This window comes from Enoplosus armatus, chromosome 17, assembly GCF_043641665.1.
Source record: "Enoplosus armatus isolate fEnoArm2 chromosome 17, fEnoArm2.hap1, whole genome shotgun sequence".
In the NCBI taxonomy this organism is placed as follows: Eukaryota; Metazoa; Chordata; class Actinopteri; order Centrarchiformes; family Enoplosidae; genus Enoplosus; species Enoplosus armatus.
The window spans coordinates 12,476,003-12,489,379 of NC_092196.1; the positions used below are offsets into that span (position 1 = coordinate 12,476,003).

At 41.7% G+C, this 13,377-nt stretch overlaps 1 protein-coding gene across 1 annotated transcript; it reads right to left on the minus strand.

Annotated features, from left to right (window-relative positions):
• Positions 1–2,378: 2,378 nt before the first annotated feature.
• LOC139300589 (transcription factor Sox-9-like) lies at positions 2,379–6,224 on the minus strand. The gene is made up of 3 exons (XM_070923737.1): positions 5,563–6,224; positions 4,912–5,159; positions 2,379–4,554 (listed from the first exon to the last, which is right to left on the minus strand). The coding sequence occupies exons 1-3, from the start codon at positions 5,988–5,990 to the stop codon at positions 3,779–3,781; spliced, it is 1,452 nt and encodes a 483-aa protein (XP_070779838.1). The 5' UTR covers positions 5,991–6,224; the 3' UTR covers positions 2,379–3,778.
• Between the last annotated feature and the right edge of the window lie 7,153 nt (positions 6,225–13,377).

A 13,377-nucleotide genomic window follows, 5' to 3' on the forward strand; every position in this document is an offset into this window, starting at 1 on the left:
GCACACGCGCTGCCAACAACCTGAGAATGAAACAATTCAGCAAAAATGTTCTGTTCCTTCTCTGAAACTGGTGGAACATGGACCTGTGTTTACCAAAGTCGACTTTTTTCCTTGTTTGCTCAACAGAAATGTTTGCCTCAGTTTAACTTTCAGGCAACATCTTCCATCAGGAGTCAATCATGTCCTGAGTACTGTGTTACTATACGGCTGTTGGAGCCAGCTCAGACAGCATCAGGACATTGTGATTACCATCGCCGAAGGTTTGAGACAGGCAAGATTTAATTTACATTAAGAACTGTGATGTCAAAGTAGAGAATGAGTCCTATTTTGAATTCTTCTGAAAAATATAGACCCGGGCATCTTAATATTTCAGCCAGTCATTAAGTCTTGGTTTAGAAGACTAAAAAGTGGATTATTAGGGTTCTTCTGTCTGCTTTCCCCTGAGCCATCACTAACTGGCCTCCCTTTGCCCTGTTAGGCCCTGAGGCCCTGCTGCCTCACTCCAGGTCTGAGCCACTGGAGATCCAGTGATGGATGTGCCTCTGGGGCTCTCTGTGGGAGGTGGGCTCAGGGCTTCACACACTCTGACTGCTCCTCACTGTCGGAGGGGAAAATGTCAGCCTTCATATTTAACCAGAGACTGCAGAGTCAAGCCAGCAGTAGGATCACTGTCTTGTCAACAAGCCTTAAGTCATTGCATATTTATGTTTTGTTTTTCTTTTTTTTTTGCAAGTTTATATAACACAGTACTTTTTTAATGAGCAGCTACTTCCTGAAAGTAACATCACAAGAAACGGCAGCAGTTTGAAGCAAAGTTACAGAAGGAGAAGCCGGAGCAGAGATAACAGACGAGCATGATTAACACCTTCAGACTTTACGAAGCGGGAAAAAATACACTGAAAAGACCATTTTATTGTGTTACCTGTACCAACATGTACCAACTTTCAATCACAATTTGAACTGTAGATATATTCTTACTGATATATGTCATCACTCTGTGATTGTCTGTGTAGTGAAGTTGGCATCTCATGTTTTTTTTTATTATTATATTGATATGATGGCATATAAAAGCAATGTTATACACCATTACTTTTAACATTCTGTAACCCTAAAAATATACTGAAAGTTTGTTTTAAACTTAAACCTACACACACCCTAATGTTATTTGAAAATGAAAATTTGCTAACATTTGATGACCCTAACCCTAGCTAGCCAGTTATCATCAGCCAATAAATAAATTAGTATGATAAACACCTTGGAGGAACCAGTCGTTTCCTTTTTTCCCTCTCTGTATACATTGGTGCAACATATGCAGTGAAAAAATAAAAGTCTGCTTCCTTTTTTTTAGGAGAACCCATCAAGAAATTTATAAGGAAAAAGGAAGTTACACATATTGGCACCAGGGAATACCAAAATATTACAATATCAAAGATCAAAACAGTCTTTCATTGTCATTTACCTTATATTGTTGAAGTTCAAAATCCACAGTTTTGCTTAGAAAGTGGATCTTGATGACTCTTGAGCCACAGATTTGGTGGAGCCTAGTATAATGTGTAATGGGTAGTTATGGAGTCAAGCTTAAAAAAATAAAAAAAACTGTCCAGTCATCGCAGTGAGATGAGGTGCAGCGGTGGGTGGCAGAGAAAGGTTCAGTCTAGTTGATGTGAGGAAAGAGACGTCATCTGTGAATGAGCCTCAAATTTCAACACAAAGCTAACGTACCTGATTGTGTTTACACTGTCACTGATTTATTAAGGTCAGCTCTACTCCTATATTACTTGGCCAGTAATGAATAAACAATATTCAATGTCTAGTTTGTTTTTTTAAGCTGTGGTGTATACAGGCAGGGGGAGGGGTGTGGACATACGTCTTCTCAATAGGCCGTGGTAATAATGGACCTGTGACCTCATGGTCTGAGACGCCAGAAGCTAAACCACTGTTCCCAGTACCACAACTTGAATATAGAGGGGGGGGGGGGTTTCACTTCGCATTGGTCTAATGATAACTTTACCAATCTGCCGCTGTGGGTAGCCGACAAGCTGCCTCTGATTAATGCAGAAATTAAATCATCTTAGTCACGTTAAAACAATCTTCTTGATTTCCGTTGTTTGTTTTTGGGCATATGAGTTGGATGAAGACTGTTCCAAAGTGATTCAGACTCAGTAAATAAGCTGGTCTTCTACCAGTCGAGGGGTACCTTGTCATAACTGGTAAAAATAAACACCACCGGTCTTTGTTTGACAAATACTTCACAGCTGTGAACAACACAGATAATACTGTATGAAGCTCATAATCAATTGCACAAGACGATCACATATTTCTCAGTGTTTTGTTTTTATTGCAAACAATATAATACAAAAGATAAGCTTTTAAGACAATTCCATGTTTACCTACGGAAACTGCATTAAGAAGATGACGAAATAAGAACTAATGATGCAGAATATAAAATGAGGAACACAACTTTTTTTCAATAACAAAAAGTATCCTGTTGATTCCAGCAAATTCTTTACAAAAACAGCCGCAGCTTCCATATCCATTAATTCATTTGTTAGAATGAAGAAAGAAAACAACTTCCAGTTTTTCTTTTGTTTTTTAGAGAAAGACTCATCGTGTAATTATAAGTAATCTGTACATAACTAGATCATGAATAAAAGGAACTTTTATACGGAAACATTTACAAATGATAAATAAACAAATTTGTACCACGTGACAGCAAACTATTCCACTGAAAACATTTCATCTCAGTTAGCTGCTGCTGAATTAAAAAGATAATTGCAAATAGTTATTTTCAAATAAAATTAATGCTAAAGAATAAATTAAGAAAAAAGGTTAGGAAAAAAGGATGGGGCTATGGGAATGATAGAAGCACGCCAGACTCAGACCTGCTGGCTGCCGAGGAGAGTCAGGTCAAAGGTCACTTCCTGTATCTCCTCAAGCAGGAAGTCAGAACTATGCTGTGGTTTCGACACTGCAATGCCACTGGAAGGAGTCTCCCTACTGTGGCTCCAGAGGCACCAATGGTATCAAGGCAGTACCCAGACAAAAGCAAGCATTGCTCAGTTACATCTACCAAAACAGTAAGGCCCCTAGTAGAATTACATGGCACCTGCTACAGCGTTTCAGACACAATAATTCGAGCTAAAGCAAAGAACAAGAAGTAGAATATTTGACTAATTCACTGATGACACGGTCATATCATGGCCAAAAATTCAAATCTATTTCGAACCTGCATTGCTCAATTCTTGCATCTCGTGGGAATTATAATAAAATATGTACAGTACAAAAATTCAAAGCAGAATGTAGGCTATTATAAGACGGCAGTGTCAGTAAACAGACGTTTCTTACTTCTGTACAAAAAATACATTAGTGAGAAGTAAGGCCACTGAGGGTGTTTTTACCCGGCAATCCTTTAGATGTGTTAAAACCTTCAAATCGTGACGATGAGGATGCTGATGACACTGATTATGATGACGATGATGACAAGAGCAGAACACATACACAGTACATACTAAAATATTTATAAACAGCATGTCCTCACAGAGGATTCAACTTTTTTTTAAACATTATATCTAAAAAAATATAATCACAATTCCAACCAATACAAAAGGCACTGTTGTGAGCCAATCCAAAGATATATTTTCAGTACTATAAAAAAAGTCCTTGTCATGTTTTTCTGTTGGCAATGAAGGGTGTGTGGCATGGTGGCACAAAGGCCGCCCGGCAGAAAGAAGTCTATGCATGGGATGGGTGTTGTACAGTCAGTGCTGAGGCCGCATCCTCATGGCCTGGAGAGCTGTGTGTAAATGGGCTGCTGCTCCCAGTGCTGCGGACTGTGGGTCTGGGGCACGGAAGGCACCCCGGTGGTGTCTGCGATGGGGGTATACATCGGCCTCTGGCTGGGGCTCATGTAGCTGAAGGTGGAGTACAGCCCGGAGCCTTGCCCAGCCGCATGGCTGTAGTAGGAGTTGGCACCACCTTGGTGGTCTGAATAGTCATACTGTGCTCTTGTGATGGAGGGGTAAGAGGAGGTGCTGTAGTGCTGCAGGTTGAAGGACCCATAGGTGACGTGCTGTGGGGAGCCCTGCTGCTCATTGTAGTGGCTGGGGCTCAGCTGCTCTGTCTTGATCTGGGTGGTTCTCTGTTGACCCTGCTGGCCTTGTTCTCCTCCTCCACCCAGGGTGGTCAGAGAGTGCTGCTGCTGCTGCTGCTGCTGCTGCTGCTTGGACATCCAGGCGTGGGCCCCGACATTGGCCGCCTGGCTGACTGAGGAGCTGCTGACGCCGTAGCTGCTGGTGTAGCCAGCCTGGGCAGCTCCGGTCAGCGCAGCATGGCTGTGAGGCGGCAGGTACTGATCAAACTCATCGACGTCAAAGCTCCCCATGTTGGAGATGACTTCGCTGCTCAGCTCGCCAATGTCCACAGCTCCAAAGTCGATGTTGAGCTGACGACTGGTGCCCTCCTGCATGGGGCGCCCCTCACGCTTCAGGTCGGCTTTGCTGGAGGGGAGGTCTGTCTTGGGGGTGGTTGGGGGTGTTGGTGGGCCCTGGGACTGACCTGGTTAGAGGAAAGGCAGAGTTAGCCTCACAGTTAAAAATCAAATTCACAACATGATGCATCTAAGAAAGGTATTTCCTGCATGAAGGACTTGTGATAAAGTGAAATACAAGTGTAAATGTAGATGCTTTCAGGAGGAGGTTTATTAGCACTGTACTGACAGGTGTATTTGCATGATGGCTTGTAAATCCCACTAATCATTAATCATGAATCATTAACAGGTGTCAGTTCAAGGCCTTAAAGGCTTCTTAAAGATTTAATTTCTACAAACAGAATGAGTCACTTCTGAAAAAAAATACTAGAAAAATCTTTTTATTTTTTCTCTCTTTGAATTAATTCATGAATGTGTTTTCTTACCTGAGTGCTCTCCTGGAGAATGCACCTCGCCCAAACTGGACGCTGGCGAATCGGCCTGCTGCAGCGCCTTGAAGATCGCATTTGGGGAGATGTGGGTTTGCTCGCCGTCCTCGGGATCGTTTTGCCCGTTCTTGACAGACTTTCTCCGCCTTGGCTGATATTTGTAGTCGGGGTGATCTTTCTTGTGCTGCACTCTCAAACGCTCAGCTTCCTCCACAAACGGGCGCTTCTCTACTTCGTTGAGCAATCTGAAAACATCACAGAGAATTGTACATTCACATTAAAATGCATTCAGTCAACAACAAGCACATGACGCGGTTAATTCATTAGTGCAAGAGATGTGCAATTTACTGAATCGTTGCATTCATTGTTTTAACATCAGTAATCAACAAGAAGCAGCTAAAACAGTTTGTAGAAAAGTTTTAGTTAATACGACTTTTGTGCATGCACTCGAATATGGAAATAAGAAGTGTATCCACAATCACAACACAAAATCAGCAAGAGAGAAATGGCATTTGAAGTGCATTAGTCAAATTCCCAGACCGTGAAGCTCTACTTGAAACAGCAGGCAGGTGGTGCATTTCATCGAAGACATAGTGCGGCGCGTAAAAACGCACTGCAAAAGTGAATGAAAGTGCGAAGCGAACCTACCTCCAAAGTTTGCCCAGGGTCTTGCTGAGTTCCGCGTTGTGCAGATGCGGGTATTGATCGGCCAGCTTCCTGCGTGCAGCTTGAGCCCAAACCATGAACGCGTTCATGGGTCTCTTGACGTGAGGTTTACTTTTACTTGAGCCGTTGAGGCGCACCGGCATTGGCACCAGCGTCCAGTCGTAGCCCTTCAACACCTGGGACACCGCATCTCTGATACACACCGGGAACTTCTCTTCTTCGCCCTCCTTCTTGTAGTCTGGACCCAAGAGGAGGTGGTTATCGGACGGCCGGGTGTTCTCAGTGTCCGAGCCGGACCCGGACGGGCACGGCGAGCCCGCGGAGTCCTCCGACATGCTGGGGCTGGGAGCGTCGGAGTGACACTTCTCCTGTTCTTCTGTCATCTTCAGGTAAGGGTCGAGGAGATTCATGCGAAAAAATTAAAGAAGAGCTTCTCGCAGTCAAAAAAAGAGGAGAAAATCCTTCTTTCTAAATCCAAGTGCTGTGCCCGAAGACTGCAGTGACAGTCTGCGAGGGCGCACAGCGTGACTGGCAGACTTGAATCCTTTAACGTAAAAACAAAATGCCAAAAGTAAACGTTTCTGACGCTCCCTCGACTTTTCACAATTTCGCAGACAAGAAGGCAAACTGCAAGTGATCGCTTCCTACTGCTTAACTTTGAAACTGTGACTTTACAGAGAAATGTGGCTGAGAGGTCTACCTTGGTGGCTTGCTGAAGAGTCTAGAGGCTCAGGAGGCGATGCCTGGATTTATGTTTGACGGCGAGGAAATGATTGGGGGAAACTTTTTGTAGGCGGGGACGTAATATGACTCTGCTCAGAAGAAGTCTTGCAGTCAACAACAGTGAAAACCCAACTCAAGTAGGAAAAAGGTGTTTTCCCCTTATAATCTTTGGTTTCACTTCAATTTAAAGGATAACTTTAAGTTTAAAAAGTTAAATATTACACCCTGCGAGACAAAGTAGAAGTAGGGCTAAATTTACTGAAATTAACTACAAACATTTTAATATGATATTATAGAAATAAAAATTATACCATCCTATTAATCTTATTTGATTACGGACACAATATGAACACTATTACAATAGGTCTAATCTTCATTATTATAAAAGAATATATATCATTCTTATACTTCTTATTGCTTTATTATACACTGTTAGACTTTCTTTATTTTATTTAGGTTTTACAGGAGTCACAGGCTCATTTACATGCTTGCAACTTGTCCCCGGATTGACAAATTGAAATGTTTACCGGTTGCGATGCCTCGTTTTTAATTATCTTGCTTTACCAACTGACTTCGTTGAAGTTACTTTTCTGAGGGCAATAGTCAGCAGTTACTGTCACAGTCACTGTTTTCTTACTTCTGAAACTACTGTTTCATCTTTGATATCTTCTTTGGTTTTGGTAGAATAAACGCTATGAATGTTTATTCGTGTCTGGCAGTTGTGGTCTGAAAGGTTTGTTGCACAGAGACAGTTGAGTCTGTGTGAGGCTGTTGCGGAGCAGCAGCAGCCCTCTCTGCAGGCTCTCTGCTCCGCACAGTGACCTCACGCACCAACAGGGGGAGACAACAGTCCAGAAACTCGAGAGGAAGCCTCGCAGCGGTGCGGGGGCTGCAACGATTAAAACCACGTAAGGGGTGTAATGCAGAACATATTGCAAAACTTAACTTCGCGCTCCACATTTATATTTCAGGGCTTCCTCTTTCCTGCAGACACTTTATTGGTCCAAACAAGGTGATAAACCAGATTACAAAACAAAACATCTCTCATTAAAAAATGTTTCTTATCGAAAAGAATCAACAGGGGACATGACTGTGATCTCTCACTTCATCCTTAATGTCTTCGTCTAAACAGGGTGTGTTCTTCTGAGCGTGAAAAGTTATTCTTTTGAGTCATGATTGAATCGATTGATGATGTAATAATTGATGTTTTTTAATTTGCAACTCGGTAAACAGGACGGCATTTTGAAATGGCTCGCTATTAATATATAGATCTATGCAGATAATATTGTTATTATGATGGTTATGATGTTATTACTCTAACAATAATATACGAATGCATGAACATAATAAATCTATTAGATAAATATTATATTTTCCTCAGTGAAGCCAAACCATTTAAAATATGAAGTCTGTGGAAAAACTGGAGCAAAACAAACGTGTCGCAACACTAAAACCTACTTTGCTGGATTTGCTCCAACGCTTGTTTGCGGTGGACAAAGGACACTTTGTTGAGAGAGTTCAGTCGCTGTAATCCATGTGTTCAACTTTAGATACCAAATCCGACTGTACGGCCAGGTATGGCATCATGAAGTTTACTATTTTTATCACAGCTTTATGATTTAGTAATTCCTTCGTCAATATGTTAGAGATGTTATTAGTCACGTAAATCCGTAATCATTAAGAGGAAAACATGTGTCACACTTTGGTTTTTCGTGAAGTAATCTGCTGATCAGGTGAAATGAGGTAAAATGAATGAAATCGAAATCAATCATAGAAGAGATAATAAAGAGCTGATGAGCTGCAGTGTACCGTTTTATGACTGTAAGACAAAACTTGTGAAAGATTGTGCATGAGGGGCTCGAACATTTAAAGAAAATCAAATATGACACATAATGAATATACATAAAGTATAATAATATCTAAACTGTTTATATGAGTCACATTTTATCGTGTTAGAATGTGTTATGTGTGTGTTATGTAATCTAAGTGTTTTCATCAGTGCCTTTCATTTCTAAAAATAAACATTTTTCCATGAATATCATCTTTTTCTATGAAGACGGTTCAAGACTTCTTCTTAAAGCCCTTCAGTGTGTCTTGACCCTGACATTTTTATTAAAAACAGTCTAATATGCCTGTCAGATGCACAGTACCTGCTCTTTCTGCTCCTCATCTTATTGGTTGGCTGGAGGCCGTGGCCCTGCCCTGTCAGCTTCTCTAGACTACATACTATTTAGAAATGCAGTTCTTCCAAAGTTCATGTTGGTGAGAAACAGAGGGGATTGGAAACATTAAAGGGGTATAAGATGTTTTGGTTTCATTGCCAGTTAGTAGGTATAAGTATGCTGATTTTATAACACTTCAAAGTAACTAGATTCTCTGGGCTTGGACTGAAATCCTTGATCCATTTCTCTCAGTAAAGTGTAACTTCTGAGGCGCAGCTCACGTCACGCAGCAATACTGACAGTCAAATGATATCTTACACGTAGCTTGCATTAAACGCACCTTCTGTTTGTACAAAACAACATTTTACGCCTCATTCAAAGGTGAATTTTCGATGTCATTTTCAGTTTTGAACTGGTTTGCTGTGGGAGGTGTGATGAGAGCTGTTTGTGAGGCGACTGATCTCAGCATGCATAGGAGGAAACCCAGCGATGGCTAACACAGAGGCATCGGAGGTGTGGTCAGGCATGTTCGCGCCCCCGCAGTGCCCTGCAGACTGGCTTGCGGTTGATTGGCGGGGGGGGGGCACAGATCCTCAGGGGCCAGCCTCACAGCTTACACGGAGCACCCACTTGCAGGCCGAGCAGGTCTTGGGAAACTTCTCAGCTTGACTTCGAGCCATGGCGTCAAAATTTTGAGGCAAACACTGGGGGTAAACTGCCAGATCATGTCCTCCACCTCTCCTCGCTCTCTCAGATTCCACTGCAAATGTTTGAGCAGACCGCCCCTCTTTTCAAAACTGTTAAGTGTCGTATGTGTGTGTGGGTGTGTTAGTACAGTAAGTATATGAGTCTTTGCGTTGTTGCCTTTGAAGTGTGTTTGTCATTATCAATCATTATGGCAACCACGACTAAGCATTCATTAGGCTGTGTGGAGACCTTCTAAAATTCTGAGATCCATTAAGCATATTGCAATAGCAAGAAGTGCATTAAAACCTTGCTGTGTTTAAATTATCTGCCATGAGACCCATGAAGAAGTAGAAGACTTCTCTGAGTGACAGATAGTGGAGGCAGAGGTGGCTTCAAGCACTCACAACCGACATAACACCTGTCCGAGACTTTCCACAACTAGTGCCAGCTGCTCGAGACATGGCAGAAGACTGCAAGAGGGAGAACTGAGACAATCCTGTCGGCGAGCCATCTGAACTTTCCTTCCACTGGTGGTTCCCCGTCGAAATGGCAGTTTGTTTGTCAATTCTTGAAAATCTCAGGCCAGTTTGGTTGTATCTTTTGCCCACTGTCAGGCGAGGTCTCATGGGGAAGGATGGGCTGCCGCAGGTGTTTGCCGAACCAGATCAGAGCGCTTTGGCCACGGGTAACTGTTTACACATGACATTTTGCAAAGGGTAAAGTTTAAACAGGACTTATCAAGGCCCTGACACCCTCAGAAGGATGGGCTTAAATTCCCTGCTCTGACTCTCTCCCACCTCCCTGATATCGCAACAGCTCCCAGTGGCTTCACCAGTAAGGGCTGAGGGCTGAAAGCATGCAACAATAAAGTATTCATTTCAAATTATACTCTGCATGTACAAGCTGCCTTCGAAAAGACACCACGTTAGATAGCTCAGCTATGCTGCTAAGTGAATTCAATCCAACAGGGGAACAAATGTATCCTGGCCTTCAGCCCTGTGACCAGCAGCGTGTAGTAATTACTGCTGCACGCTTTCTTGTATATATTTTCCTTTCGCCGGCCTCCCCAGGAGATAGTGCCACTGTAATCTCAACCTTATCTGCTCCTGGCTTTCAGTAAACTGAAACTGCTTGGGCGTTCATTGATAGTGTATCTGCAGAGAAGGAAATGCAGGCTGATCTGGGAAAACAATGGAACCAATAGTTCTTGATAAACGTCATTGGTGTTGGACAGGTGCCACCATTAAGCCACAGTTTTATGTTATTATTATAAAGGAAAACCACAAAAAAACAGAATGTGATGAATTCACAACAACAATAGCTTAACTTGTGAAAATATTTAAATTTCTTCGAATGGAGTTTTTGTCTTGTTAAAACTTTGAGATGCTACTCGCATGAAATCCTAATATTCACCTTCCAAACTTTCTGACAGCACACCTGAAAAGCACATCCAATATTGAACACTGCTGAGTGACTACAAGGTTCCCTCCATGCCTCCAGGTGAAGTGACCTCTGAGTCGGTTCAAATGACAATGAAATGCTATAAAAGCAGAGTGTGATCTCTGCAGGTCACTCTCCTGCATTTCTAATAATAGAGCCTGACCTGCAATTATGTCTGCATGACAATGGCTCATTCTCAAAGTGCTGACAAAATGTTTTGACATTACCTGGGTCTTTGCAGAGGCTAATAATGGGCTTGCATCCTCAACAGGGGTCCTCTCAACAGAGAACAGGTGACAGGTTAAAAAGATGAATTTTTTATCACACTCACTTGCAATGCTACAAGATAACTTTTAAAGAGAGAAATTTTTAGACAGACAAACTAACATGATCTTGTTGCAAATTAAATTTGAATTCATAAACAATAAAACACACCCTTGCTCAAGTCAATACACTCTGGGATTTTGCTGCTATAGCCTCACTTGGTCTAGTATGATTAGTATGGTGGCTAATGTTAGCTCATGTTAGCAAACTTTAGCTATTGCTGTGTAACAATACTTTGTAAAAGCAGCACGTCATTTTACATGCATCATTTTATACGCATCATTTTAAAACACGCGCCACCAGATAAACATTACTTTTGTTTGACCAAAAAAAAGTCTTAACTTCCGGTCCATTTGCTTACTTTTCACAGAGATTTTCTTTCCGGAGTAGCAAGAAAAAGTTGGTTTGAGGAAACTCCATCCATCTGCTGAGGAAGAGCATGTTTGTGGCAAACTCCCGGAAGAAAGCTAGTAAGTGGACTTTTTTGTCAAAATACAGTTCCCAAGGTCGAGAATGTACTTTTACACTAACAAATGTAGTTATAAAAAAGCAACTAAATTCAGAAAATGTTGGAGAATGAAATGTGCCGGTATACTGTAGTTACCAGATGTGGCCAAAGAGGCCGCTGTTCTGCAAAAGTTACATAATCTCGCTTTAAAATGTTATCCAATTGTTAATAAGAGCAACCTGCCACCACAATCACCAGGGAATTAATAGAATACCTCAAACTTAGACTTGATCAAATAATACTTAGCTGCTTTATGATTGTTTTTCTTCCAGATTGTTATCAAGTTTTCATTCATGACCCATAAACATTATCAGGGATTTCTGGCACAACTTTATCTACTTCCAAGGTGCGTGGAGAAACACTATCAACCACGCTCAACACTCTGAAACCAACTAATTTTTCTTGCTTTAGGTACATGATTTATGTCACCAGTCTTTCTCTCTCTGTAATCTAATAATAAACTATGAGTAATCTGACTTTCTTTCCAATAACTACAAATAATTCCAGCTGATAATTGTTTAATCACATGTTATTGAAACATACTGATCCCTTAGTGCCCAGACGTCATGAGCAGAAATGCGGTGTAAGTTGTGAAACTCTCTTCCGTCATGGATTCTTGCACGGTTGTGTCTGGAGCGGTAGTGCTGACTCAGGCTGGCTGACAGTACTAGCAGCTCCCTGGCACCGCTACACATGAAAAGTCCCATCCGTGGATGATGTCAGTGTGGCACCTCTGGCTGCACACAGAGACACCTTTCACAAAGAACCTGTATGTGCTCGGGTCTGGTCTACGTAATGGAATATTCAGCCCTCCTCCCCTCCTACTACTGTTTGTATGATCAGGTGAAAATGAGACCGTTGTTGTCGCCCGCAGTGTCATAACCTAAAAATAAATTTGAATGTGTTTCCCGACTTCCCCTTTTCATTTCTGTCACCTGCCCTTGTTTACGTCCTTATTCTTTTATTTGTCACTACAAAGTTTTTAGCCCAGTTTGCTCACATTTAATTATCCAAACGACATTGAAGCTGTAACCTTTTTAATACATACGTTTAGATACATACATTTAGAAAACACTCACATTGCACAATTTCACAAATCCCTGGTGTCATGTTTTTTGTCACATTTCTCCCCCTCCTTTTCTCTTGTTTCATTATCCTCCCACCATAACCTAGTCCTTTCAGCAGGGCTCATTAGTTGGGATGACCTATGAAAAGAGCCATTCTTTCTACACAGTCACCGTGATACTAGAAATACTGAGTTAATGAAAGAGTGATGATACCTAATCACCTTCCAGAGGATAGCACCTGCATCAGAGCCAGTACTCAAAGCTTTGCTGAATACTCACAAATGGATGGCCTATACAGATGTACTTCCTCTTTGCTGTTCAGCAGTGACCATAGTTGTACCTTTGATATCACTTGTTGCGGGGAAATGGGAATATCTTGTGTGGTCGAGCAGATCCAGTCTCCTTAGGTGTTTCCACTGGGGATTTCAGCATTAGACCGTGGCAATGGGATTAATACGTTTAGAAAGGGCAGGGGTGAAATGAACAATGGCATACTTCAAGGGCTTTAAAATAGTGTCTTATTACAATGGGGAGAGCCAAATCTATTCTTGATAAATCCTATTTCAGGGCGAAGGAAAAAGAGAAGGTCAACAAACTGTTTTTAGTGGCCGCACACTCTATACACAAATCTAAAATGAACATGTTCACATGAATTTTGACACTCCTCAGTCAAGTTTTGTCCTATTTTAGGACTTGCTATGCAAATATGTCTACCCTTTATCATTTATGTTCAGGAACAAAAACGCCATTTACTTCCAATGTCTATATGACATAATGCTTGACAACAATAGAATCACAGCAAGAAGTCAACCAGCAATCCAGTAAGTCTGCATCCAAAAACAAAAGCCATTTTAAGTAAAACACGATTTCTGTTTACTGACTTCTA

Coding starts and splice junctions, on each gene's coding strand:
- LOC139300589 (XM_070923737.1), bottom strand. CDS start 5,990: ATGAATCTCCTCGACCCTTACCTGAAGATGACAGAAGAACAGGAGAAG. Junction 5,160..5,562: donor ACCCTGGGCAAACTTTGGAG/GTAGGTTCGCTT, acceptor TGATGTTTTCAG/ATTGCTCAACGAAGTAGAGA. Junction 4,555..4,911: donor TTCTCCAGGAGAGCACTCAG/GTAAGAAAACAC, acceptor TCCTCTAACCAG/GTCAGTCCCAGGGCCCACCA.